Genomic DNA, 26,299 nt, shown 5'->3' on the forward strand with positions numbered 1-26,299 from the left:
CGTGCACAGGTTAGCGTACAGCCGGCGGGAAGACAAAGAGCAGAGATAATCCAAACCTCTGTTAGTCTTCAGAGGCCTGTTCTGGTTGATTCACTCCTTCCAGTGTGTATCAAAGTTTTCAGTGCAGCCAGGAAGACATTCTTCCTTCCTCACAGAGGAAAGCTTTTATACCCTGATACAGCCAGAAAGCTTTAGCAAATCTCCTGGCAGGAGCGTTCTCCCCGCTGGGCGGATTTATAAAAAAGGGTGCTGGGCCCCGAGCTCTTCCCTGGAAATCTCACCTCCGCTATTTACCACTCAAGTGGCTCTCCTTCACACACACACACACACATGCACACACACATGCACACACACACACACACACACACACACATTTCCCTTCCTTCTCCTTTCACTTCTTCCGTCTCCTTGTGTAACCACTCTCGCTAACACAATCAACGTCAGATGTGTGCAATTGCTTCTTGGATCTAAAGGCCTGGATGCACCTGCGATGTATAAGATGAGGCAATTACACATGACAAAGTAGTTAGCAAGGTGAACATCTACTCAATTCAACAACCTTGAGAGACTGCCCCGCAAAAGCTGGTGTTTCAGCAATTATCAGTGGCTGTCCATGTGTGTCCCATTATCAGAGGACTGAGTGTGCACAGCCTGGTGTCTGTGGCCCCCTCACAAGATCGTCAACACAACATAGCTTTAATTTGCTGTGAGAATCATGTCACATCTTTGCTGCAAATATGGCGCACAACAAGGGAAAAACACTCATTTAGACTTCCTAGTAGTAATTACAAGAAAATGTTTTTGTAAGCTCCAGCTTCTCCCACAAAATGCAGAAATGTGTCACCACAAGCAGTAAACACCACAGAGAGTCCAGCGATGCGGACCGTCCAAGAAAATCAAAATCAAAACTATTGGTTGTTTTCCCAATAATGCTCTCAATGTACTTACAAAAAGTTGGTAATGTCTGCTGCAGCTTGTTTATGGTTGATTTGAGGCTCATGAATAAAACTTAGGTCGAGGGCATTCCAGTGAGGTCAGATGTGTAAATGCCTCAATGCTTTCAAGTTGTAGCAATGAGATGGCATTTCATTCTTACATGGTTCGTCCACTGTGGCATGAATGCAGCACCACTCCCTCATGTTGAACTTAATGTCTCATTCAGGGCGGGAGATTACCTGGAAGACTGACATAGTGCATGAAAATATGCACCATCAACATTTGAACATTTAGAATTTGAAATTCATTAACATATGTTTAATTGCAGAGTGGATCCTAATGATTCATAAAGGATCTTACAGTATTTCAATTTGTACACGATAAATTTGCCAGTAAGTAAAGCAACGTTAAACTGCCAGATTTTTGAATGGTGACTGTCCTGCTATAAAATACATATTTATGTTGGCCCTTGTTCTTGCCAGAAGAAGAACAGAATGATGTTGACAGACATTTTACAAACTGTGTCACTTTTGCACAACTCTGCCAACCCACAGCTGAATATATCAACACAGCTTATGTATTATATTATTCATGGAAAATACACTTTGCACTTTTCGGCACTGCTTTTCAAGAGGCCACAGATGCCATGTAGTGGTATGTAATCCTTAGTAGCAGGTCAGCAGGAGGCTCTTGTTAGGGAAGACTGCAGCTCATCCAGTGTTTCAGTCACGAGATTAACACCATGAATCGATGCATGGCTGTGCATAAAAAGGATAGTGAGAAAGGGAATAACTCCCATGAAGTAAGTGAGGAGACAACAGCAGGATATTGTTCATAACAGTACATGTACACCAAAACATGTTTGCTTTATCATGTACAATGGCTACTGGACAAAAGTGAAATGATCACCTGGCAAAAACCTAATCTTTGCTTTAGAGTGGTAATACACCTTCTCTGCACTATTGTTGCCTGCTGTTAGCTGTAGGGAACTCTGTGAAGGCCCATTGTGTGTGTGGGGAGTATTCCCCTCCTCGTCTGTACGTCAGGTGTCAATTACATCATTCATCGTTTGCAAAGGTAATTATAGAAAGGCACAATGTCTTCAAGCACATATTTACCACAAAGTGGTCATAGGAACACGATGACATCAGTCCTTTGCAAGTGGTTTTAATTTCACAAGGTCCAAAATAAAACCGTCATGGTCCTTGTGATATTACTTTTTTACAAAGTATATTCCTCTCACACAACTCCAATCCCAATATTGATATTGCTGCAGTGAAATCGGCTGGACTCCACTGCATTTCATTAGGCTCGACAAGTGGACCGTGTGGAGAGAGCAAGTCAGCCCTGTAAAAGTCTGGGTTTGCTGAATGGCTGGGAAAGATTTGGGCTCACATTTTAAAAAGAAAACATTTGGCCTGATAGTCAGAAACAAGGATTTTACGGCAGAAAAATTGGAAAGGTCACTGGGAGTTTTTCCAGGCAGATAGTCTTGTTTCTGAGATGGCTTAAACAGCTGAGGAGGGTCGCAGGCACAACTTTGACCGGCACAGTATCAAGCCGTCCAGGTCGGGCCAGGCCGAGGTGACCGGATACACCCGGGCCTGGTCTGCGCTCACAGACAGGACACCAGAGCTGCTGGCTCTCCCTCCACACTTGTAACACAGTCCCCCAATCCTTGTATTGTGACTGCAATCCAGCTATAAAGAGCTACAGTCACAGTATGAGGTCTCAGCTCACTAATGAATGAGAAAGTACTTTGTGTCTATGTGTTGACTTTAAACCACAGAGCTGAACACTGGCCAGGCCTGATATCTGATTCTCACTTTCTTCTTATCCCCTGTGATGAGCCTTGAGTGGACAGAATGCACTTTAAGACAGAGTAAGTAGGCCGGCTTTACAGCATGTGACATTTGTGCAACTAGCAGCAAGTTGCAGATAAAACATTTACAGTTGCTATGTCACCAGAGCAGTCCAAATGGTGATATAAACCCGGTACTTGCTTTTCATTGGATGGTTTACCACTTTTTGCAACAAGGTGCATGCAACAACCAGACAAAGCACAATTTTATGTCACATGACTCCAAAGTTTGGTTCTGACAGTTCTGTTGGGCTTTCAAACATATTAGCCTATCTCTGGACTGCAATGGACAAATTTCTGCTGCCAACATGCCCTGGTCAAGGAAATTTGTGTTATTGAGTATTTTGAAGGTTTCTCAATTTCATGTAATTCATGTAAATCCTCTAGTTTTTGTGGAAGAACATTCCAGCTAATGGTAATTATGGACAGTTAATGTAGCTTCGTATCAGCATGGCAGCTACACAGTGAAGGCTAGATGGAAAACTAAGGAGAATAAGTAGTTGTGTATTATGTATGTCATGCTCATTAGTCTCACAAGTTGCTGCACAGTGTTTTGACTGCATTTAAAATGTTAAGTGTAAATATTTAGTTGCATGACCTCAGTGCAACTCCGAACTCATGAATATGTTTAATGCGTAACATCGGTCTTAGGTATTGTGTGTGATAGATCCACCACTACCACACCAACTATCAGTATCTGCCTGTATCTTGCATAGTGTTCCTTTGTATTGTTTAATATAACATTTGTTACGAATCCCATGAGACAAAACCCTGAACATTACAATATAACTATCAAATGCTCCTTAAAAATTTTCTTTCACATCAGTTCACAGAATTCCAAAAATAAATTTGCATGGTGATGTGACCAAGACCCAGGAGTGGCAGTATGGTATATGACAAGCACTTATGGTAGGGATGACAGGGGATATGTTGTGTGACTGAGTCCAGGTAATGACAAGAGGATAGAGTATCACTGAGACCTAAGAATGACAAGGGTACTGTGTATGACTTTGACCTACGCCTGACTGCGTTAGATGATACGGCTGCTGTATAAATGGACTGCTGATGGACTGAGGCTATTCTTCTCCCACTGAACCCTATTAGTCCTACTTTTGATAAGTGCTAAGCTGCACTGAACTCTATGACAACAAGGTCATCGGCAGTGGAATGAAGCACTCCCTTGCACATGCTGATAATATCAAAATGGCCGCCAGCTGCTGTAATCAGCGTTTGTATCCTTAGTTGAGACAGTGCCCTAGGGTATAGAGAGAAACTGAGGTTTAATTCATCAGTGTATACACACACACACACACACACACACACATACTTGGCAGGGGCGCTTTTTGATTTGGCCGTTGTGTATTTTGTGAGGTGCCTGTGATGATGAACAGTAGACGTTGCGTTGCAGCAGCACTGAGCTCTCACACTTGAGCTCAATAAATACAAAGATGGCTTGATGAATGGGGAAATAAGGCCCGCTTATTCCCACTCTCAATGCCATGTTTCTTCTTCGCATAAATTAAAAGTTACAATAATAGCCTGCTCACTATCAAACTTTCAAGTCTTGCTCTTGTTCAGTGGCATATGCATTGAAATAGAGCAGTTTTACCAGGCCTGAGGCACACGGTGGCACAAATGTCCCCCCTCTCACTGGATGAAGTGTCATTCCCAGAAGGCCGAGGGTCTGTGTGCTTTGTGGCCGAGTTTTCAGGCACCTGTAGAGGCTTAGCCGTGAGAGCAGACAGTCTGCACAGTGAGACGGGGAGCTTATAGGATTGAGCAGCAGGAAACTGCTTTATGTGAACCTGGAAACAGAAAGTAATACAGCTTTAACATTTGCAATATTGAAAGCCCTAATGGGAGAGGCTATGAGAAGTCCAATAAGCGAATGTGATAATAAAAGAGAAAGGTTTACTGTCATGCTTAATGGCCCCAGATCTGGCTAACAGTAGCTCGCTGGAATCTACCTGAAACTAAAGGAATATGTGAAATACAAGCATGTGTTGTGCCTCAAATGCATTACGTTGCTGTTTTCAAACACTTAATAACAACAAATTGATATATTATCTGGAGTCTTGACAACAGAGGTACAGTAATACATTCAATTCATTACAGAGTCATTATTCAATTTACCACATAATGAAGTGAATAATGGAGGGTTTTCATTAGAATGAGGATTGCTTAAGGTACTGTACTGAACTCAACGCAAGGTTAGTCACATGTTGAACCATGCGTGCCCATTAGCTCTGTCTCCGTCTTTGAATAATGGTAATCAGGCAATAACTGTAATGCCATGTATGTAAAATGATCAAGTGTCCTCTTTGGGATCATTAGTTTCACTTAATCACATAAAAAGTAATTTTACAGGATACCGTCGATACCACAGGTTGCAGATAAGCCCTGTGCATAGTGGTACCAGGAGGAATTATGTAAATTTAAGAGCAAACCACAGGCTGGAGGGAAGAGGCATATTCACTCAACTACACCTACAGGGTTACTGTTTTAAAGGGTTAAACAAGCATTTCAGGGTTCACTGTACATATTACACCCTTGTATGTATAAAAAAAAAAAATTCGCTCTTTACGGATGGTCCTCAGGGTAAAATTTCAGTAGCTTGATGTCAGTTTAGAAATGTTTTGTAACAACTTGAGCCCCGGGCGGAAAGCAGGGAATAAGGGGAAGAATGTCTCAAATTAAAAAATAAAGGGCCAGGAACGGACGAAACATGGATGATGTTGATAAAATCATATATGAGACAAATGGAAAACAGATATTTAAGATAGCCGCTTTTGAAACTGTTCCCACACATGAAAAACATTAAACAGGCTTGAAAAAAAAAATCATGCTTTACGTACCCGCTGCCCTGCTGTACATTTGATGTGATTCAGTGGGAGATGCTGCTTGACTCTTTATCTGTCATGAAACAATTTCCATGATAATAGTATTATTTATCCACAAAAATGGTAACTGTACATAAAATAAAATTTTAAAATGTAGATAGTATATAACTTTATTTTATATGTGCATAATTTATAGAATATGTAAATAAAATAGTATCAAATTTAGAACTCCAGAACTGACACAGTTAAATCCAAACTACTATTGTGGACAATAACTTAACCAGATGGATCACATGGATCACCTTTGTAATCTGTTATAATCCAATTGCCCTTTTAACTTTACTTTATTATGTGTTTTACAGGAAGGCACTTATGCTTTGTTTACTTTACTTATTTGATTACTGTAGATTAAAAATAGGTCCAACCTTCCTGTAGAAAAGTTCTTTCATCAGTATCTCAAGAGATTTTTTTCTAAACTCAGCAGTTCTCTTGAGGACAAGGCAAGCGCTTGCAATTTGCCAACTTCTCAAACATTTTTGGCAGAAAACCTATCAAAATCATTGAAAGGGCTCAAATGTTCATACAGTATCACTGCAATGGTCCCATCACACTCAAAATAACACTCATACCAATACAAAAGCAGGCAGGCCACGATTTTAAAGGGGCTACATACATCCATGCCATTGGACTGTAAGTCTTTAATAACAAAACACCCTCCATACAAAAGTATATGTACATGGTCACTTACTGAACTGTATAGCAGTTTATGGAAATGATCGAATATGGTTCATCTTTTCATTTTAAATACAATACTTTTCAACAGTCAGCGACCACAGTACTTGATCTGAAATAAAAAGTGGGATGCCGGTGGAGAATCCATCTTTGTCACGCAGGTGATGCAAAGCAGCTGTCTACGTCAGCTTCCATCCATACGGACGTGTGCGTGTGGTCCGTTCAAGACCCAAACACTGGTGATATATTTTTGACATGACAATATCAATGAGTGACTTCCTGTGTGGGTGGGAATAAAGAAAGACAAAATATTGATTTCCTTTGAAAGGAAGCATACATATTTGTTGAGAGACATAAATAATGCAAGTAATTGCCGATGGATACCAGTGCAAGGAAGCAAGGTCGTTCAAAACAGGGAGACATGAGAGACAAAGGCTAAATCACAGACAATGGGATTGAGATTTAAAACGCGGATACTGTGTTAAGAATCAGAGCCTGAGCGAGAAGTTACGACAGAGTACAGACATGTAATTAAATTTTTTGGTCTACTAGATATGAGATTCATTGGACATAACATTGATAATTATATTGATGGGGTATGCTGAAATAATAAAAAAAAAAAAAAAAAAAAAGGAGAGAGAAAGAGAAAAGAGGAGACAGAGAAAGACAGAAGAACAATTGCACTGTATCCCTGCCATGTGCCATAAGTTCCAACCTCCCACTCTTGTGATCTTCACCTAAAGACCAACAGGAGGGACTCAACCTGATGTGGAGACCGACGGGATGGTTGCCCTGTCGAGCAGGAGGGCCTGGACATGCTGTGCGTCACAGCAAGGGAGTGATTGGGCTACTGGTTGCAGTTCCCACCTCACTTTGTGATAGCAAGCTGCCATGTGACATAGTTCAAAGGTCATTGGTGGGATTAATTGAAATGTACCTGCTATTGGTTGCATGCTAATATGAAACTCTCCCCCTGCCCATTTCTGGGTATGTAGAGGCAGGTTGTGCACCACACAGATGGCCATGTCCTCTCTCCACACATGCCTGCTGTCATGCACCCTGAATTGAAGGCCTGGGAAGCGTCTCCGCCACAAACATTTGCTTCTACAGTCAAAAGCTTAAGTACTGGGACAGTGGGCTCCAGTTTGGACAATTTTTATGAAGTTGATTTAGTCTGAAAAAACTTCCAATTCCAACCATCCTGGGGGTGACCAAAGATTCTCTTCTTCTATAATACAAACACTGATGCAGTATAATGGTGCAAAAACAGCTATGTCCACCATTCCCCAAGTCTATACCTCACTTCAGTACACTTCAATATCCATGTGAAGTGGAATTCTATAGGAGAATAAGCAATAAATCCCTCTCATGTTGAACTTGAGGTACAGTGAAGATAAGGATTTGAAGCTGCTGCACTGTGTCAGGGCCTGGACATTTAATGACCCATATACAATGTATGATACATTGCGCATTGTACAGCGGTACTGCGGGGAATAATCCATCCTGTAGCTGAAATCCCCGGAGGCGGCGGCCAGATTTTGGGTGTGGAGGTGGACCTTACAGGAAGTTTACAAATGCTTACGTTTTAACAATGAGTTAATGGGTGAGAAACGTACAGCTGTTATTGCAATAAGGGTTTGGTGACAGAGTGCAAATTTTATGAGTAATTTATTAAATTTAATTTAATACTAACGGTCACCGGTTATTGGGTCAACTGGATACAATAACTGACACTGTTCTGACACAGGGCAACTGTTTACATTGAATACTAAGACCACGGATAAAAACTGTACTATTGTTTCATTTCCATCTTTAAAAAACAGTAGTCCACATAAAAAAAAAAATTAAATATCCATTTCAGCCCACTGCCCCAATACTTGCACTTTAAATTGTATTTTATTTAAAGGATTACTATACAAGAAGTGCAAATTGGTCATCATTCCAGAATAATCCTATGTTTTTTGATGTTACAATGCTTGGAAGAGGGAGTCACACCTGGGGACTCTACCCTTCTCTTCTCAGTTCATGTCCCTGACTTATATTTGTCCACACCACTGTGCATGCCTTTGAAGCCACTCTCTCTCTCTCTCCTGAGGTCTTTTGCCTCACTTGTCAGAGTTCTTGCGCGGTCGGCGGAAGCTGGACATGTTCTCATTTAGTGCATAGATGCGCCTGGAGAACTCCTCAAAGCCAGCAACATCTAATTCGCCCAGCACCTGCTCGTCACTGTCCACAGCCACTGCGTGGTCCACAGGAATGCAGGGGTAGTCCTCCAGCCGGGCCCCTTCTCCGAGCCCAATCCCCAATCCTAACTCCAACCCCAGGCCCAGGCCAGTGGCCTCCGTGCCCATGATCTCCTCGGCCTGCTCCACCGAGCAGCGCAGCTCTGGGACCAGGCTGACGGGCCCCTGTCCTGGTACCAAGGAGCCGTTCATGGCACCTGTGTGCTGGCTGCTGGGCACCACTTCTTCGCCAGTGTCCAGCACTGTAGGGGACGTGGATCTAACTGTACTGCTGGGCTGTTGTGCCTCCATCTCTTCCTCTCTCTCCACTTCAACTTCTCTTTCAGCCTCTTCTTCTCTCTCCATCTCCACTGCTGCCTCACCTCCTTCATCCCTCTCTTCGTTCTTTTCTCCCTGCTCCTTGGCTTCCAGAGTGTTGGCCAAGCTGAGTGAAGTCATGCCAGCATCTAGTGAGGAGGACAGGTGTTTGGGTGAGGCTGAGGGTGGTGCCAGGCCATCGGGCGGCTGCTGCTCAACCATGGCTGCGTTGTAGCAGGTTGGAGGGGTAGCCTTGTACTTGAGCTTATCAGCCTCTGAGCTGGCCCTCTTTCTTAGGCCTCGGTCTGGGGAGCTGGTGTGGGAAGGGTAGCCTATCTCTGAAACGGCACACACACCCAGCTGGGACTTGCTGGGCACTGGGATGGAGCTAGAAACATGGTGCCGGTCACTGTGTGGGACAGACAGAGAGACTGAATGAATGAACAAGGAAAGCACAAGGGAAGATGAAGCTAAATAGAGAAAACAAAGGTTCACACTGTATTGGCACTTCTGTCATGCTTCATTTTCTCAAAACAGAATTACACAATATGACTCAAACTACACGTGTGCCGATGTGAGATATCCAATGGGGAACTGGATTCAAAAAACAGAGTAGAGATAGTAGGCCTCAGAGTGTGTCATGGATACGAGATGCAATTCCATTTCCTACACCAAGACATAATATTTCACAGCCAACATGAGAGACTAGGAAGTAGCAAGGGAATGAATGAGACACCCAGGGTCCAACTGGACTTGCTTCTGCATTGATCTCATCGGCCCCGCGCCCAAAGCACCCACCTCCTTACACTGATCCAGAGAGGAGACAGCTGCAGGCGTCTGCAAATCACTCCAAGTTACAACATTCAAAAAACATTTGTGCAGCCTGTGTGACTACATGTACATCCCGCTGACTGGAAGTGCACAGCAGGCGTCCACCCAAGAATGTGAGACACTCTCCTCCAAATAACAGATAACAGACCCGCAATTTGGGACACCCTGCCCCACCCCCGAATTGAAGTCATAAATTTACCTAAATGGGGGCCCCATGGTTTCTTCCAATAGCTAGGGCCATGTTTACCTCAGCAGACTACTTAGCAGTATGCTTAACATGAGCGTTCAGCAATCTCAGGAGCCAAAGCACTAGTGTGATGGGGTCAAGGGGTGAAGCTGGGCCTCCTTGAGCTCTCCAGAGATCCACATGTGCCTTGTTAAAAACTAAAGGACTACAGTCTGCTTGTTCAGTTGGAGATGCATTCAGCACATATGTACCTGAAGATGTTCCCCTTTCTCCTGTCACGTCAAGTGTGTTACTTGTGACAGTGGCAACCAGAGACCAATGTTGAGAGGACTGGCTGTCATATACATTCACTGAGTACAAGCTCATTGTCTGATGGACATTTTCATCACCAAACACATGACAACTTGGAAAGTGGGGCTTGACCATGGACTTTACTGGCCCCCTGTCAAGGTGGTCCTAACAGAGTTCACAGGCAGGACATTTCCCCCTGACAAGAGTGGAGAAACATGTCTAGCTTCAAGCGGAACTTGTCTACCTTCAAAGTGTCCCATGATAAATGAAAACCATCCACAGTCTTTGGTACAGTGTGCAATGTAAAAACCTCTGAATACTGTACCTCATGGCTAGCATGTCAGCTAATCTAAGTTATACAGATGAAGAGGTTGGATAGTCAACCAAGGTCAAGGTAAAATAAGTAAGGGTAATGACTTGATACTTTTGAATGCTCCTCTTTAAGGGGCAGAACTGGAGCCAAACTGTCTTTACTTGGCAGTGCACATCCATCAGAACACATCATTTAATCCAATTGACTTCAGCCTGGCTCCAACAACCTCATAGTTAATACTGTAGCTGAAACAAAATGGAAACAATGTGCTCTTTAACACTTAATTTTCTAGAGAAACAAAAGAAAAGAAAAGACTAAAGAAAAGTTAAAATGTTTTGCCATTTAAAACATGTAACTGAATTTCCAACTGTAACCATCATGGTCTATTTTGAACCCTCTCCAAAATCCCTGATTTGGTGGAAAGGAATAACGAGAGATATCATGAGAAGTCAATTATCTTTTAAATGACTGGAAAACATGGCTCAGACTCTTTGAAACCCAAGACAGGTTTGGAAACCGGAGCTGATTGGTACAAAGCAAAAAGTTAAAAGTTTCCATGCATAATATAAAACAAGCTAATAAGCAAGTACTTTGTTTTTGCTGGACAGACAGATGTCCTGATGGCAAAAGCTCTGAAGCTGATTAGATAGCTCTGATTTAAATTAATATCAATCATCTTAGTCTCCGTCCCTCTGTTCTTCCATTAGTTTCTCTTACTGGCTTTCTCTGTGCCCTTACCACACATAAATCCATCCAGAGGGGCTCTGGTATTAGCTGGTCAACACACGCAGATGTATTATTCAGTCACACTGAGACTGACAACATATGACCAGCTTCTCTGTGTGTCCAGCATGCCACATATCTCTGTAATAATGAGGCATTTTTTATTTGGATTGCATTTTTGTTACACTGAGTTTCTGTCTCAGAGTAGTTTCTTCCACTAGTTGTGTCAACTAGTGGAACACACACACACACACACACACTCAAATGCTAAGGTTTGCTTGCTTCCTCTGTTTCTCAGTGATTATCAGTGTTTGTCAACTAGTGGCCTGTAGGCCACATTCGGCCACTACAAACATTAATGAATTCAGAAAAAAATTGAGATAGAGCATTTTTTCTGTATTGAAGCAATCCCCAAAACAACTGAGATGGAAATAATTTTATTAGGAATGATTTAGTGACTCCAAATATTTGCATGCATCCTGCAGGTCCTGAAGACATTATAAATCCACCTGTCAGCTTATTATTAATGATCTGCGAGTAGCCACACAACCCGATGCTGGAGTCGGGCCTATCTCACTCACAAAGCTGTGCTTGCTTTGCTGGTTGTCACTGAATAGCAGCAGCATAGGACAGGTGAAGATGAAATCAATTCCTATATTTTATGAATGGAATGTGGCTTTTGCAATATCTTCATGCAAGCATGGGAGCAAACTCATGCTTTTTTTTTTTTTTTTAAATGCTTTCATTTAAAGACATTTTGGCTTTTGCCTTCAGAGAAAACAATGTTTTTAGGAGTCTGTTCACACTGACATAGACAAAAAAAAAAAAAAAAAAAAAAAAAAAACATAAATTGCGCAAGAAAGTTAAAATATGAAACAATAATTAGGCTAATCAGGCCTAAAAAAATTTAAAATTTATTATTTGAGAGTCTGGCCCCCACAGTCTCTGCTTGGAAAAATTCTGGCCTTTGGACAAATGTAGTTGATGATCACTGCTTTAGGGTTTTGTTGGCTGCTGGTCAGACCAAGTAAGCAATTTTAAGACATCAGTTTGGCCACTGGTAACTTGTAATGGGCTTATGTCATTATTTCCGACATTTTATAGACGCTATGGTTCTGTAGAAGTCGTTGTGCATGTTATGATGTTATTATACACTTTAGCATTACTCATCCCACTTCTATAGCACTCATTCTGACTTTTACACAGCACCTAAAGTATCTCCAAGTTCATGCTGCAGTGGTATACCATCCTCCATGTGAGTTATGTGAAGACAGTGTCCCCCTTAACAGCTGGGGAAAATACTATTTTCTGAATGACTACTATTACAACAACTAAATCTACTGGAGGTCAGCATCAGCAGAGCAGCACAGCTGGAGCTGGTAGGGATTCAGTGTCTTTCTCAACATCTCTTCAATAGGGTAGATTCTTGCTGGCACGCGGGATAGGACCCATTCATTATGTTTGAATGCCTGTGTCATGTACTTTGGACTCACTATGGCACCCTACCGCTAACAAAAATGTATTTGTTTTAACATGTGGCAATTTTACAATAGAAGGCTTTGATTTCAAATGTTGAATGCAGCTTGTAAGAGCTGATACTGAAAGGCAGTCTTGGTGAATGAGCATTTGTGATATTAGTTTAACTGCTGGGAATAAGACCCATTGGTCATCCTTCATTTTTTTTTTATGATTGCTGTGCAGTGATCAGTTACCTTCTTTTTACCTCCATCTAACCATATCCATTATATGAGAAGTGGGAAGTTTCAAAGGTACTTTGCAATGCTCCTCTACTGTAACTCTAAGTTTTACTGGGCCCCAATCTCTGGTGGATCTCCCTGACAACGATTTCACTAGATACAAGCTACTGAGAGGTCTCTGCCTAAATCATCAGGCAGGGAACTTGACATGCCAAGCCAGAAATAGGTTCACTCTTCTAAAGGGTTTCTCCTGCTCTCTTTTTCCGTTTCTGATGTCAAACCTGGCATATTTCAGGCAGACTCGGGAATTCAGTAAGCCAAACTTTTCCACTTTCTAATCTCCAGACAGGCTTCACAACATGGCCCTGTTCATATCCACATCCTACTGAGATGCCATGACTTTATGCCAAAATAAACAATGACAGATAAGAGTTGGTCTTTTGATGTGGTAAGGGAAATCCCTTTGGAACTACTAAAGCAAACATTACTAAAAATGTGATATGCACTATGGGAGAAACTATGTTTTCTTTTTGTTTTAACAGGGCAAGGCCTCTTCACTGTCTGGCCTTTGAAGATAGGGAATATTTCTATTATAACCAAATTACAACATCAGTGCACAGGACACAAGTGCACAAGTGTAAGATACTCAACAAGTAGCTGACCATATAAACACCCTCACATTGCTGCCTGCTGTATTACACCGATTCTGAAGTTGAATAAAATGTATTTGTGCCACTGAAATATTGATACATAAATCTAAAATGTAAATGTTCAAAATATAAAACAGGGCATTTGTTTCAATTTACATAGCATTAGTGACACTTACAAACATAACTGAGCAAAATGCCACAATTTAGGTACAGTTACTCTGACGCAAAGTTTGATTTATAAGCACCTTTCTGACCTGTCTCTTAGGGAGGAAGAAATTATGTGCACCCACAACACATCTGATAGACATGTAGGCTATGTGTGTTTATCTTTGCATATGCATACATACATATCTGGGTGCCTTTAAGTACCTACCCTTTTTTGGTCATCAGCAAAATTCAGCAACCACAAGTTATATGAACGGGCGTTACAGAGAAAACATAGTTCCTAATTACAGGTCATACTGCAGTCAACATACATAATATTCAAGGCGTCATGTTAAAATGTTGATAATGATTTTTCCAAAAAATTCAAACAATTTATGTCTCCTTATTTAATTTTATAAGTTTAGTTCAGGGACTTTTTCAAATATGTTCTAAATGAATAGAAATGAATGAATGAATAAACAGGATTGAATATTGCATATTACTTTAGGAGCCGAACAGCGCGCATATGTAGAAACAAAAAAAACAAAAAACAAAAAAAATAGAGCCCTTTGGTATATCAGTGTTAGTTTCAAATGCACACATGGACTGTTTAACCAGAGGTAAACCATGTGTGGAGTGTATGCTATTATGTACAAAACGTCATAACTGAGCTATCATTTTCATAACAACTTCATAACTTTCATAATTAGGGTTATTTACTTACAAAATATATATGAAAATTATTATTTTTCATGCTGTCTTGCAGGCTGCCTGCCACTGCTAATGTAATGTGTTGTATTTTTTGTGCTTTAAGATTCTGGTATGGAGACCATTTCTGTTGTAAAACAGTCCTGGATTACAATCTATATTTATGACTTTGAGTTCACATGACATCAACACTATTTTTTAAAAAAATCGTATTTATGTTGAAATTTTCAACACGTGTGGAATGTCAGCCACCTCATATTTTATAGAGTAAGTCCACGTTAAATCACATCTTCTGGCTACATGCAATCAGTGATGTGCCAGCAGGTACTCTGCCACTGGAACCTGATGAAAAAATTGCTTCTGTCACGTCACTGTGTGGCCAGAAGCACAACACATAAAAGTTTCAACCCCTGGAAACCACTGCAGCAGGGGTTTTCTGCCATATGTGAGTTAGCGTGGACTTATTCTGTGGATGTTTTACGTACCAGACAGTTTTCTTTTTTTTATCCAACTAAAACCAAAACACTGGTGAAATAACCTCAAAGAAAAATGTGAACTCAAACAAAAGACCCAAAGCAAAATTTTGTCCTCTATGAATGCACACACATCTTGGGCCAATCAGTAACCAGTTAAAAAACGTTGTGTTGCCCCACCCACTTTGGCTAATCAATGCAATTATAAAAGTGCCAGAATGTAGGACTGAGATGCATCACTTTCTTAAAGGTGCCCTATAATGCTCAGGTCTAACGTTTTATTCTGGGACTAAAGTATCTTTGCATGATTCACAGTTCCTTATCCTTTTTCATCTCATACTGGCCCATTACGCGGCCCCTCAGTTCATAATCTGTCTGAAACAACCTGTTTTATTTCCTGTCTCCTTAAACAAACAAACAAACAAAACAAACAAACAAACAAGCAAAAAACCTGCAAACCATAATCCTACTAAGGCTGCATTCACATGGAATTCAGGTGTGTTTATTTGCGCTCAAGAACATGATCACTATGAATTAATCAGAAAATAATATTTCATTTCTCTGATTCACTGTTTTGTTCTTGCTACTGCAGCTTCCTCTTTTCATTCTCTCTCTAGGTCACTCGACCACTGCTGCTCTCTATCTCGCGAGCGCTCTCCGCTCAAACATTCAAACACTGGAAACCTAGTATTCTGAGCAGTCTGAGGTCTGGGCTTTCTGCTCACAGGGATTATGTGTACAGAAGTCTACCTAATTATTTGAAACTTTGGCAACATATAATATGAACATCCGACAGTGTAACAAACAGTGTAGGGCCCTGAGTAGACCAATTAGTGCAATTTTAAAAAATGCCAGAATGCAGCAAGGGGAGATATCATGCAAAACAGACAACTGGATTGTCCTGGTCTGATTCATGTTCCCACATTTGACTGTGGAGACAACAAACTAGACTGCACTGTTTTAGGAACTATTCCACCTCTTACATGAATGGGTAAAAAGTTATGTTAATTATTTTATGTGGTTTTATGACTTTTCTCTCACCTTGGGGCCTTCTTGGAGGAGTGTGCATCCTCTTGCTGTAGCGTGATTTGCCAGCAAGAATATGACTATATTGAATCAGCCAGGCCAGGAGCTTTTCCACGCCCTACCTCCCCTCATGTATGTAGCCCTGCCTCCATGCAGTAGGGTGGGATTAGGGCCTTATGAACTTCTGCCAGGCCCTCCACGGATGTGGAGAGCAAATGGAAGCATGTTGAACGCGTTTGTTTTGATCTCAGTGGTCTGTTCCGTTTACAGAGTATTGGTTTCTTGTACTGTCTGTCTCACTCCCTTGGTAACAAATTCACCATTTTCCTTTGTGTCTTGTCCTTCGCCATACCCTCCCCTCTCCCCAAACACACACACACACACACACACACACACACACACACACACACACACACACACACACACACACACACACACACACACACACAAGAAATGTTATGCTTTGACACTGAGTTCCTGAGCCAGTACTGTTTGGAAAAGTGCAAAGATGTCATCAGGCTGGTTAACGATCATCCTACACAAATGACATGCACAATCTACGCACACCTTTTGAATGTTTAAGTTGGGCTGGGGCTTGGGGCGCAATTCAGAAATTCAAACTGAAAAATGTTTTAGATAGCAATTACTTTATTCTAAGATAAAAGAAAATAACATAAAATAGTAGACTAATATGTCCTTCCAGGTGGACACTAGACACTGAAACTGGTGCTCTGGATTGTGAGCCATCCATTGAGTTCCCTGCTGCAGTGCGTCCTCTCTGAACAGCCCAGTCGGTTAACATGGGCGCCAAAAGGAAGTGGGCAGCACTTTGCAGAACTTCCTTGTCCTGTCTGAACCCGGTGTCAGGGTCAAAAACAGGGTAAACATGCACGTATGTGCATCATGGCTACTGTCAAGAAAAGAAAAGTTGATGTGGAATGCTTTCCAAGAGAAACTGACAAAAAAAATTTTGTTGATGAAATACAAGACAAGCCAGTGTGCCAATGGCTTCATTTGCACAGCGATTGAAAGTGGCCCAATTCAGATTTTTTTCTAATATCTGATCTTTTTGTCTCGACTCTTCACATTCATCTTTGTATGTGACCTGTATCTGATATCAGTGTGAACAGATCTGTACCATGACCCCACCTTTACAACAAACTCTCTGCTGAACAACCAGAAATGTAATTTGTACAAGATTCCATCACCACAAGGAATGAAACCGTGGTCCAGGCATTCATTTCTTGAGTGGTTTGCTGTGGTAGGCTAACAGCTGTTCAGGCTGGGGGTAAGAGGGCAGAAAAAGGCTTTTAAAACATCTTCCCATACATCTGTTAAATTTTCAACCTCCTGTCTCCCTGTCATTGTTGCTGCAATCCTCTGTGCTTTGTTTTGTTCTAGCAGTGATGTGAGCGAGTGTTCACACAGCGTCACATCAGGAGGAATCAGATTCATATCTGATGTAGGACAATATGTGAAAATGGCCCTAATCAGAATTGAAAATGCCACATTCACTGTGTTTTTTGCTGTTAAATGAGATCTGTCTCACATTTGAGGAAAAAAAAAAATCAGACCTGGGCCACTTTCTACTGGCTGTCTGAATGGAGCCTATGTTTATGGGGATGCACTCATCATGGCCAATTACATGGCCAATACAGCTAGAAACATGTTAAACTGGATGAGTTGCAAGGACAAATGCATTTGGATAAATTTAGCGCTCTTTGGTAGAGTTTGGGTACCCAAACAGCAGCTTTCACAAGAATCTAACGGAGACAATGTTATGCAGGCAAGTTCTGTGGTGAGTGAACTACTGGCTAAGAAGCTGGAACATCATTCAGAAGGAGAATTTCTGAGAATTGCCACTGCAGAATTGCTAGCGCCAGACAAAGTAAAAACGTTCCAAAGTGTCAATTAGTCTCCAAGACACTGAAAAGACACTGCAAGAACACCACAAGAAATTTACAGTTTTTCTCTCTGGCCTGGGATGAAACAACATCCTGATGATCTTAACATTCTGGGGAGACATGCACTAAGCTGTCTGAGAAAGCCCACCGTTGTGAGCAGTTCTTTTCAAACCTGACTAAGGCAAAGACTCTTGAGACTTACAGACCTGGAAAAACTGGAAAATCAGCGATGAATAGCATCATCGTCATCACCATCACTATCATCTCACATCAGATGCCTCACCAAACAGAAGTCGTTCCAGCCATCGCATTATGATTAGTGTGTGGTTTGACCAATAAAAAGCATGTTAATTTAACAACTAAATTAAAATATTAACACACTTATTGAGATAAATTTTTATTCAGTAATTTTGTATGGCTCTTGAAGGCTGTTCTACAAATTGAAATGGCCCTTGATAGGAGAAGGTTTCCCCATTCCCCATATATTTTACTCTTATACGTTCTTTTACTCAATCTTTCCATCCAGTCTGTATAAAATCTCATAGATGAACCAGCTATATTCCCATGCTTTGGATCTTGATGCTTTGGGAAAGGGTCTACGTGCAGATTGGACGCTGCATTGGTTCTACATGGAGGGGGGAACCATTTCCAGAACATATTTGGAAATGGTTCCCTTGGCGATATCCTTCATCACATCATCCCTTTTTGGATGGGTTGAAGGAAGAAAGAGGTGGCAAGGAGGGACAGAGGAAGTGAATATCAGCCCCTCTCTTATAGTCTGTGGGTTAACTCCCTGCAGCTGCCATGCAGCATTTTTATGTATCCATATTTCATAAGTTTGGCCCCTGCGCTGGAAATAGTATCTGTATTTAGGCTTTTCAAGCAGCAGTAACGGGAAGACGGAATTGATATGGAGAGAAGAAAGAGCAATAAAAGAAGCATGTAACGTAAAATGAATCTGTCCTCCTCATTTGACTTCACTGTGAAGCCACACTGCACAGACTTTTTGTGCAGGTCAAGAGGAAATGGAGTATCCAAGTCCTTTTCATGAGGAGTGGACAGGCCTACACCACAAGTGCCCATGCAAGTATAACTGGTCATTTCCAACCTCAGCTCCCAATTTGGTTTTCCATTATATACCAGTTGATTCTCACCCAAATCTAGTTTCCTCACAACATAACTTCCCACTTCTTCCCGGGTGTGCTGCTGTCCAACAGTCCCAGAGAGCTGCTCTATAAACAATCAAATAACTAACCCTAAAAGCAACCAACACCTGTCATTCAGCAAATGTAATGAAACATGTGATATTTAATTTTTAGTTTATTGATGACCTGGCATGAATAAATGAACATTTGCTATGCATTTTCCATTACTTTGAGCTACTGACACACCAAGCTGACGGTGAGAGGTCAGCTCTTGTTTGGACGTCTGTGGCTGATGATCGCCTGTAGGCTTTGGTGTGTCCCACATCTTTAAACCTCATTGGCTCTCCTCAGTGGCTTCTTGGCCAATTCAGCATGTTGAGTTTACGGTGGATGCTTTTGATGCATTCTGACTGGTAGTTTGCCCTTTGACGATTGGGCACAAAAAAGAAATGGAAATACAGTTGTGCTGATATTGTGCTAACCAGAGAGTCCTTGTTGCAGTAAAAGTTTTTCCACAAGCAAAAGACCTTCATGCTGACAACACCAGTAGAAGTTGCAATGTCTCACCAGACATATTCTTGATTCATGTAACGAATCATTTTGAGCAGATTCAGCAAAAATCTAAGGCAAAATAAAAGGCAAATTTTTAATTTGTTTATTTATCTTTCAGAGTCCCAGAGGCTTCTTTTTCTTAAGACTACAGCACTGGCCCCTCCAGGCACAGAGAAATATTTCCTCTCATGTAAGCACAGAATGCACATGCATGTTGGCCACTAGCTGTAGTTTGACAGGTGTGTTCATGGACAATTTTAAGCAGGAGACATGAAGGAGCACAAGCTTGGTCTTGGTCAGTGCTTGTTCTTTGAAGTTGGCCTGATGTGTCCTGGGACTTAAGCACATTTAAACAAGGAGCTGCAGCCAGCCAGAAAAGAGTAAATACGAAAGTGCTGAAGAAATAGTCAGTGTAGCAATACAACTGAACAAGAACAGTGTGTCCAGATAATTTTCAGTATCCATTGGCTCAATAGCAGTGCACTGTAAGACTACACACCCAGCTACGAAAGACTTAAACAGCTTGAGAGTGAGTGACTTTACTAGATTTAACCACTTATAACCACATGAAGCATGGTTAAAAGTAGAACACGAAATACGGTAGATACACACATGGGTGTGTGATATGTACACACATGTATAGGGACATTATAACAGTCCTATGTGTGTATGTATAACCTAAGCCTATGTGCCTTTATCTCCGTGCAACAACTCAGGAGAAGGACATGGACAGTTTCATGATTCTCAGTTGACGACTCATGAGTCGACACAGAGCGCCTTTTGTTCCTGTCCCTGAGGTCTCGTTGTCTACCAGGATCCTGGCTGTGGCAAGCAGCCGTAGAATTGTTACATTTCCACCTCTACTTTTTTTCTTTTTTTTTGTACTTCCCTCCACATGTGAACAATAACAAACACAAATGCACACACACAAACACACATGCACAAATACCGCCCCAGGATTAGTGGACCCATGCTTTCATCTCATCTATCTTAGGGCCTTTCCACTTCCCACTGAAAAGAAGGGGGATGGGAGGCATATTGAAGGGCTGATTTGAGGGCTTGAGCTTTTCATGGCTTCTTTCCTTTCAAAACAAAAGATTATTCAATTAATGTGTGTAATACACATTTTCCCCTTTGCTGACCCTGGGAGAGGAGCTGAGATCAAAGACAGCTTTCTCTTTTATAGGGCAGTGGAGCTGAAGTCTGACGCAGACAAACTCCCAGGTTTTAGGCGAAGGGTTACTTACAGGCCATCAGACTATAGAGGGGGAAAGGGAGAGAGATCTAAGCATTCCACTCACTGGGACAAAGTGGCCGCTGCAAATCTCATCAATGACCACTTTCACTTTATGTGGCACGAGTAAAGTGTGGTGCAAATAATTTTATGTGGTGCAAATAACGGTGCATCACTGGAAAAGTGACGTTTCGTTTTGGAAGCTTATTCTCAACTGTTGGCATGGGTACAGTCATATTATTTGAGTCAGTGAGGCGCTGTGTGGGAGTTACGTTCTGTTGTCAGCATAATACTTCAATTTTATTTTGAAAACCTAGTCATACAGTATGTCTAAAAATTACAAACTGTGGTGACAATTTGAGAAAACAAGCAATGACAGAAGGTAATACTTAATCAAATTAACTGCTGAATAATACCATTAAAACGATCAATTCAATGATCAATCAGTAAAAACATGAGGTTGCTTTGATTATTTTAAACAGATTGATCATTATGTTCCATCAAAGAAAAACATGCCTGTAAATGGAGACATTAGTTTCACCTACATTATAACAATCTCTAAGGCTTCGGTGACCCTTGGAGGAGTATTTGTGGCCTTTACCTTCCTCTTTCCTTCTGTCTCTAAAGTGAAATATTGCCTACAGACACTTACGATCGGACCAGCAGGCCGTGTTCCAGAAAATTCTTCAGGTTGGGTAGTGTTTGCCGCAGGTCTGGGGTGGACAAGCCATGCTGATATCTCAGCTGGAAGACAAGAAAACACATAATATTAGCTTTTAACAACTTTCCCCACATGCAGTACATAGTGCTGTATCAATTGGGCACAATATGCGCATTCTCCATTTTTGGACATCATTTGGAGAAGAAAGAAATACCACCAACAGCATGAGAGCAGTAGAGCCAAAATTCTTTCACCATTAAATAATTGTACTTTCCCCATCAGGCTATTATTCATTTTGACTCACAATGGGCATACTTCCCTAATAACAGGCATGCGCGCTCATCTGTAAGGTGTGCGGACAGACAGGGGATGAGATGCGGGTGGCAAGAAAAGCCAAACTCACCGCTAAAACATCTGGACGAAATGGGCCGAAAAGAGCACACTAGAAACTCTCTTACTTGTTCTCCCATGTGTTCTCTCTGTCTTCAGCAGACCCACTTCTAAATTTGGCTTCTGATACTGCCTCCCTCACACCGCAGTGCTTTATTTTACGATGATAGAATCAAATCCACTGGAAAAAAAAAAAAAAAAAAAAAAAAAGAAATCGACTCGGCCACCTTGAAACTCCAGCTCTGGTGCCAGAAATATCTTCCCGACAGTTGAGCAATGTCATAGCAAGCGAAGTCATGTCCTGGAGAGTTTATTTAACCTATATTACCCAACAGCAGAGGAGCATCATGCCTCACGTCCAGCGTCTATCTCCTCGGCCCCTCTGTCACACACACTGCCTGCACCAGCTGACATCTGTTTTCTTTCCACTTGGGCACCACAGCAACCATTCTTTTTACACACACACACACACACACACACACACACACACACACACACACACACACATACACATACACAGTCCCACTGTCCAAGCTAGTGATGAAGTGCATGTGATTGTGAGTAAGAGGGACACAGTATGCCATCAACACACTTCTCATCTAGGATAACACACCGCCAACTCATACACACATAACAGATCGGGAAGAATAATAGAGGAATTACAGACAAATAAATGATTGAGTCTCAGAGGCCAAAGGTCTATTATTCCTGTTTTTTTGGTTACACTTACAGAGGAGACAAATGGTTTTCTTGGTATCAGCAGTCTTGACAACACATCCATCCTGGTCGTTTTCTTGCGTCATGTAATATTCTGTCAGGACCCTGCTGCTGCTCATAGTGGTTCTTGTAAAGCTTGATTAATGGCACAAGGAGTGGCACATAAGCATTAACACCAGGGGCCATGTAGCCACTAGAGCACACACAAGCCACACGCATGTGTGTGAGTGCAAGAGTGTGTGTGTGTGTGTGTATGTGACTGTCAGATCTCTCAGCACAGTAACAAAATGTCTTTAATTCCAGTCTGAACAGCTGTCAGAACTATGTGTGTATAATACTCTACGGTATGGACATGCACTTAAGTGTTCATATGTCTGCAGCGTGTTTTTATGTTCCTATATGTGTGTGTGTGTGTGTGTGTGTGTGTGTGTGTGTGTGTGTGCCCTGGTACCCAAAAGCTATTCGGGGATTATTAGGGGAGCCACAGAAACAACAGTCACAGCAGTATCAGAGTGGTGCTTTATCAAAAGCAGGTCAGACTGAGGGAGTCAGACAGGGGTGTCGCCTCAAAACCCCCCTGGTGATGAAATGCTCCAAAACCTACGGAAACAACACAGAGATCCATTCATGGCTCAGAGTAAACCTCGGGGTCTGACCAGATGACGGTGTAGCGCTGTCCACAGGGTGGGCTGAACGGAACAGGGTTTGAAACAGTGGGCCAAGATCAATAACACCAGTATAGAAACAGAAAGAGCATAGCAACACCGGGCAGGGGGGCCATGAATGTTCTACGCCCAAATGTGAAAAAGGGAAATCTCGATCGCATGGAAACGGGTTACAGTATAGATACGAATCAGATATCAAGCAAAGAATAAATATTATGGCTTTAGCAAAGATAAACGACATTTGTTGGAAATACTGTATGCTTTGTGTGAAACTCAGGGAAAGCTGTGAGGCTTAACACAACGCTAACTAATAAACCCAAGATTTAAATTTATGAACTGGGCTGAGCTCTGAAGTGTGCGTGATAACTGCTTTGTTTGTGTGATGGCAATCCTCTGTCTTATTACACGCCTGAGTGAGAGAGAAAGAGAGAGCAGGCATAAGTCTGAATTTGTGTGTGCTAAGCGTGCAGCACACAGAAACTGGATATGGGTGAAGACAACAGAGTGAGGGGTGACATCACTGGGTTGCTCTGAGTACACTCCATTACTGTGGTCTTACTGGGAGGCACACATGTGGATGTTGAGAGGTACAGCAGCTGGCCCAGGATACCACCTACGTCTCCAACATTGCGACAGGGCAACAAAAGGAAAGTGTGTCTTGGCTTTGTCTTTTCTCTTGAGCCCTAATAACTCTACCTGCATGCTCACCAAGGCGTTTGCCAAATCTCTGCCAGTGTGCACCAACAACACTTGAGTTAAGTGTCTGGCTGGCAGCAGAGCAGGGCCACCAGCAGTGGGGGACTGGGCTGAGCTGCTGCTTCACACTATCTTTGCAATGAGGTGTGTTAAACACATCCAGACTGTTTGGAAGACTGGGTGCAGCAGCCCTGCAGCTGACCTAGCACTTAGCAAGACAGAATCTGTCAATATTCATAAACTGGTCTCACCTTCCTAGTCAAAGCCACATTAAGTTGCTCCTCAGAGTACATCCTAAGTGTGTGTACATGTGTGTGGCAGTGCAAAGTGTATGTTGCCTGTGGCCTTGGTCCTGGAAAGGATTATATCTTTGTCCTTAGCTGTTGAATATGCAAACAGCAACCCCTCTCCTCCTTCCCTGCTTGCGAGATACAAATACAAAAAAATAAATAAATAAATAAAAAAACATAAATACGCTGACTGCCTCATCTGGGGGGGAAAAGAACGGAGAAAGTCGTAAACAAGGGTGAAACGTGTGAGAAAGCTTAATAACATGAATCTGGATGTCATTTCCATTTGCAAGCACCCAGAAAGCTGTCAATGTTAGATGGAAACAAACAGCTCAGTGGGAGGCTGTAAATTCTGGCATCTAAAGCCAATCACTTGTTTGGAAATGAGCTGTAATTGACAGAGGTTAAAAAACAGGCTGGACAGATTTCTGTTATGCACAGCAGGCGTCAACCAAAACTGTTGTATGATCTCTAAAAATCTCTTGTTTTGAACAAACATAGCACCAATCACTTTGACCTTTTCTATGTCAACAACTCCAGACAAGATCATACAAATTGCTCAAAATCTGTGCACTTGAGAGAGCTTGTCATTTCCAATTTCCTTCCCATACATCCTCATGTTGAATACTGGCGGAGTCCTTTACGTGCTTGTGTAAATGGTATGGACGTCTACTTTCAACCTGGCCACGGGGCTCTTTGTAATGGGGCTAACCAGATCGTGGTGAGAAATTCCCAGGTCCCATTGAGAGTGGCTGTAAGGCGAGAGGGCCAAGTTAGGGGGAGGGGGGCGCACCCAACTGGGGCTCTTTCACATGATGACACACTGAAATGGATCCGGCCAGGGGCTCCTTGTCGCTGCTCACACCTTTGTGTCTGGTCACTCCCTACCCTGTTTACCTATTCAACAAAATCTACTCAAGTCTTTAGTGGCTTTGGCACATTTGTACTAGGAAATCTGTTCGTATGACTTTCAAGGCTTGGTATGAGTGCGTGTGAGGGATAGAGGATGTGCGCAACCAGCTTGTCATGACTGAGAAGTTGGGGATGCATCCTCATCCATCACAAAGATAAAGTAAGAGCCAGAAGAATGCAACACTGTATACAGCCCTTGCCTGCCAATCCACTGGAGCCATGACCACACATAAACACACTAAAGCTGTCTAGAGCCAGCGGGAACCACTCAGTTTACAGTACATGCCACCCATCATTTGGCAAAACCTGTTTGTTTTTGCTGAGTTCTGTAGAGCGGCTAAACAAACACAGCCTGGCTTATGCCACGTATTACTGTTTCCCTGAATTTGTCACTACTAATCACCCTCAGATCAGACCACAAATGTGGGCGGGCTGCTTAGTGTTTTGAGGCTGATTGATGATGACGTGGTGTGGGAGGGTGGCCCAGGTAAAGAGGTGTCCCTTCCCATCGGGTCATGATGTGAGATCTCTGGAAGAGCTACTTGTCAGCGCACACATCACAACAGTTCAGCTCGTGGATGTTGTTTGACAAGAAGCGGTCCTCTGTGTTCACTGGAGATGGGCAGCACAGGAAATCTGGGATGCAGGATATTTTCATGAAGAGTGTACAATTTCATGTGTCAAGAGGTCAAAATTCTACAAATCAAACCCTGGAGTATCCTGTGCATGTCTGACCTGCATCTCAGACAATTACCCAGTGATTTATAATCAGAGTGCCTCTGTCCACTTGGGTAAAAATAGAAATCTTATTTTCCCAAGCACATAGGTTTCACCTACTCCCTGGAGAGGATAATCAGGGGGCTTATTAGGTCCTCTGACAGCTTGTTGTAGAGAGGCCTGTCCAGGTGTGCCTCCTTTCACTATCCCTCTGGTAAATCCATAGGCTGGAGACTCCAGCCAAGACCATGTGGTTGACACAGACATGCGTCTCCATACAGGGACCTCATGTATAGAGAACTTGAACTATGGGAGTATCCTGCCACGGACAATATTTCAGGGCTCTGTCTCCTCAGATTAAGCTGATTGAGTCATGAACAGCAAACATATGAGTAAGCCATGGTAAAACTATAAAAGCCATGATGTAAAACTAGAAATCCAAAGTAGAGATTAATTCAGCCAAA

General features: G+C 42.2%; 1 protein-coding gene across 1 annotated transcript in view; it reads right to left on the bottom strand.

Annotated features, from left to right (window-relative positions):
- Positions 1-257: 257 nt before the first annotated feature.
- The window catches only part of uvrag (UV radiation resistance associated gene), a 103,069-nt gene continuing 77,027 nt past the window's right edge, over positions 258-26,299 (bottom strand). Inside the window, exons 14-16 of the mRNA XM_030068716.1 lie at positions 21,440-21,531; positions 6,290-9,318; positions 258-268 (exon numbers count right to left, since the gene is read on the bottom strand). Of these exons, the coding sequence (XP_029924576.1) occupies positions 8,475-9,318; positions 21,440-21,531 (936 nt within the window). The 3' untranslated portion in view covers positions 258-268; positions 6,290-8,474. The remainder of the gene's footprint in view (positions 269-6,289; positions 9,319-21,439; positions 21,532-26,299) is intronic.

Source organism: Myripristis murdjan, chromosome 14, assembly GCF_902150065.1.
Source record: "Myripristis murdjan chromosome 14, fMyrMur1.1, whole genome shotgun sequence".
In the NCBI taxonomy this organism is placed as follows: Eukaryota; Metazoa; Chordata; class Actinopteri; order Holocentriformes; family Holocentridae; genus Myripristis; species Myripristis murdjan.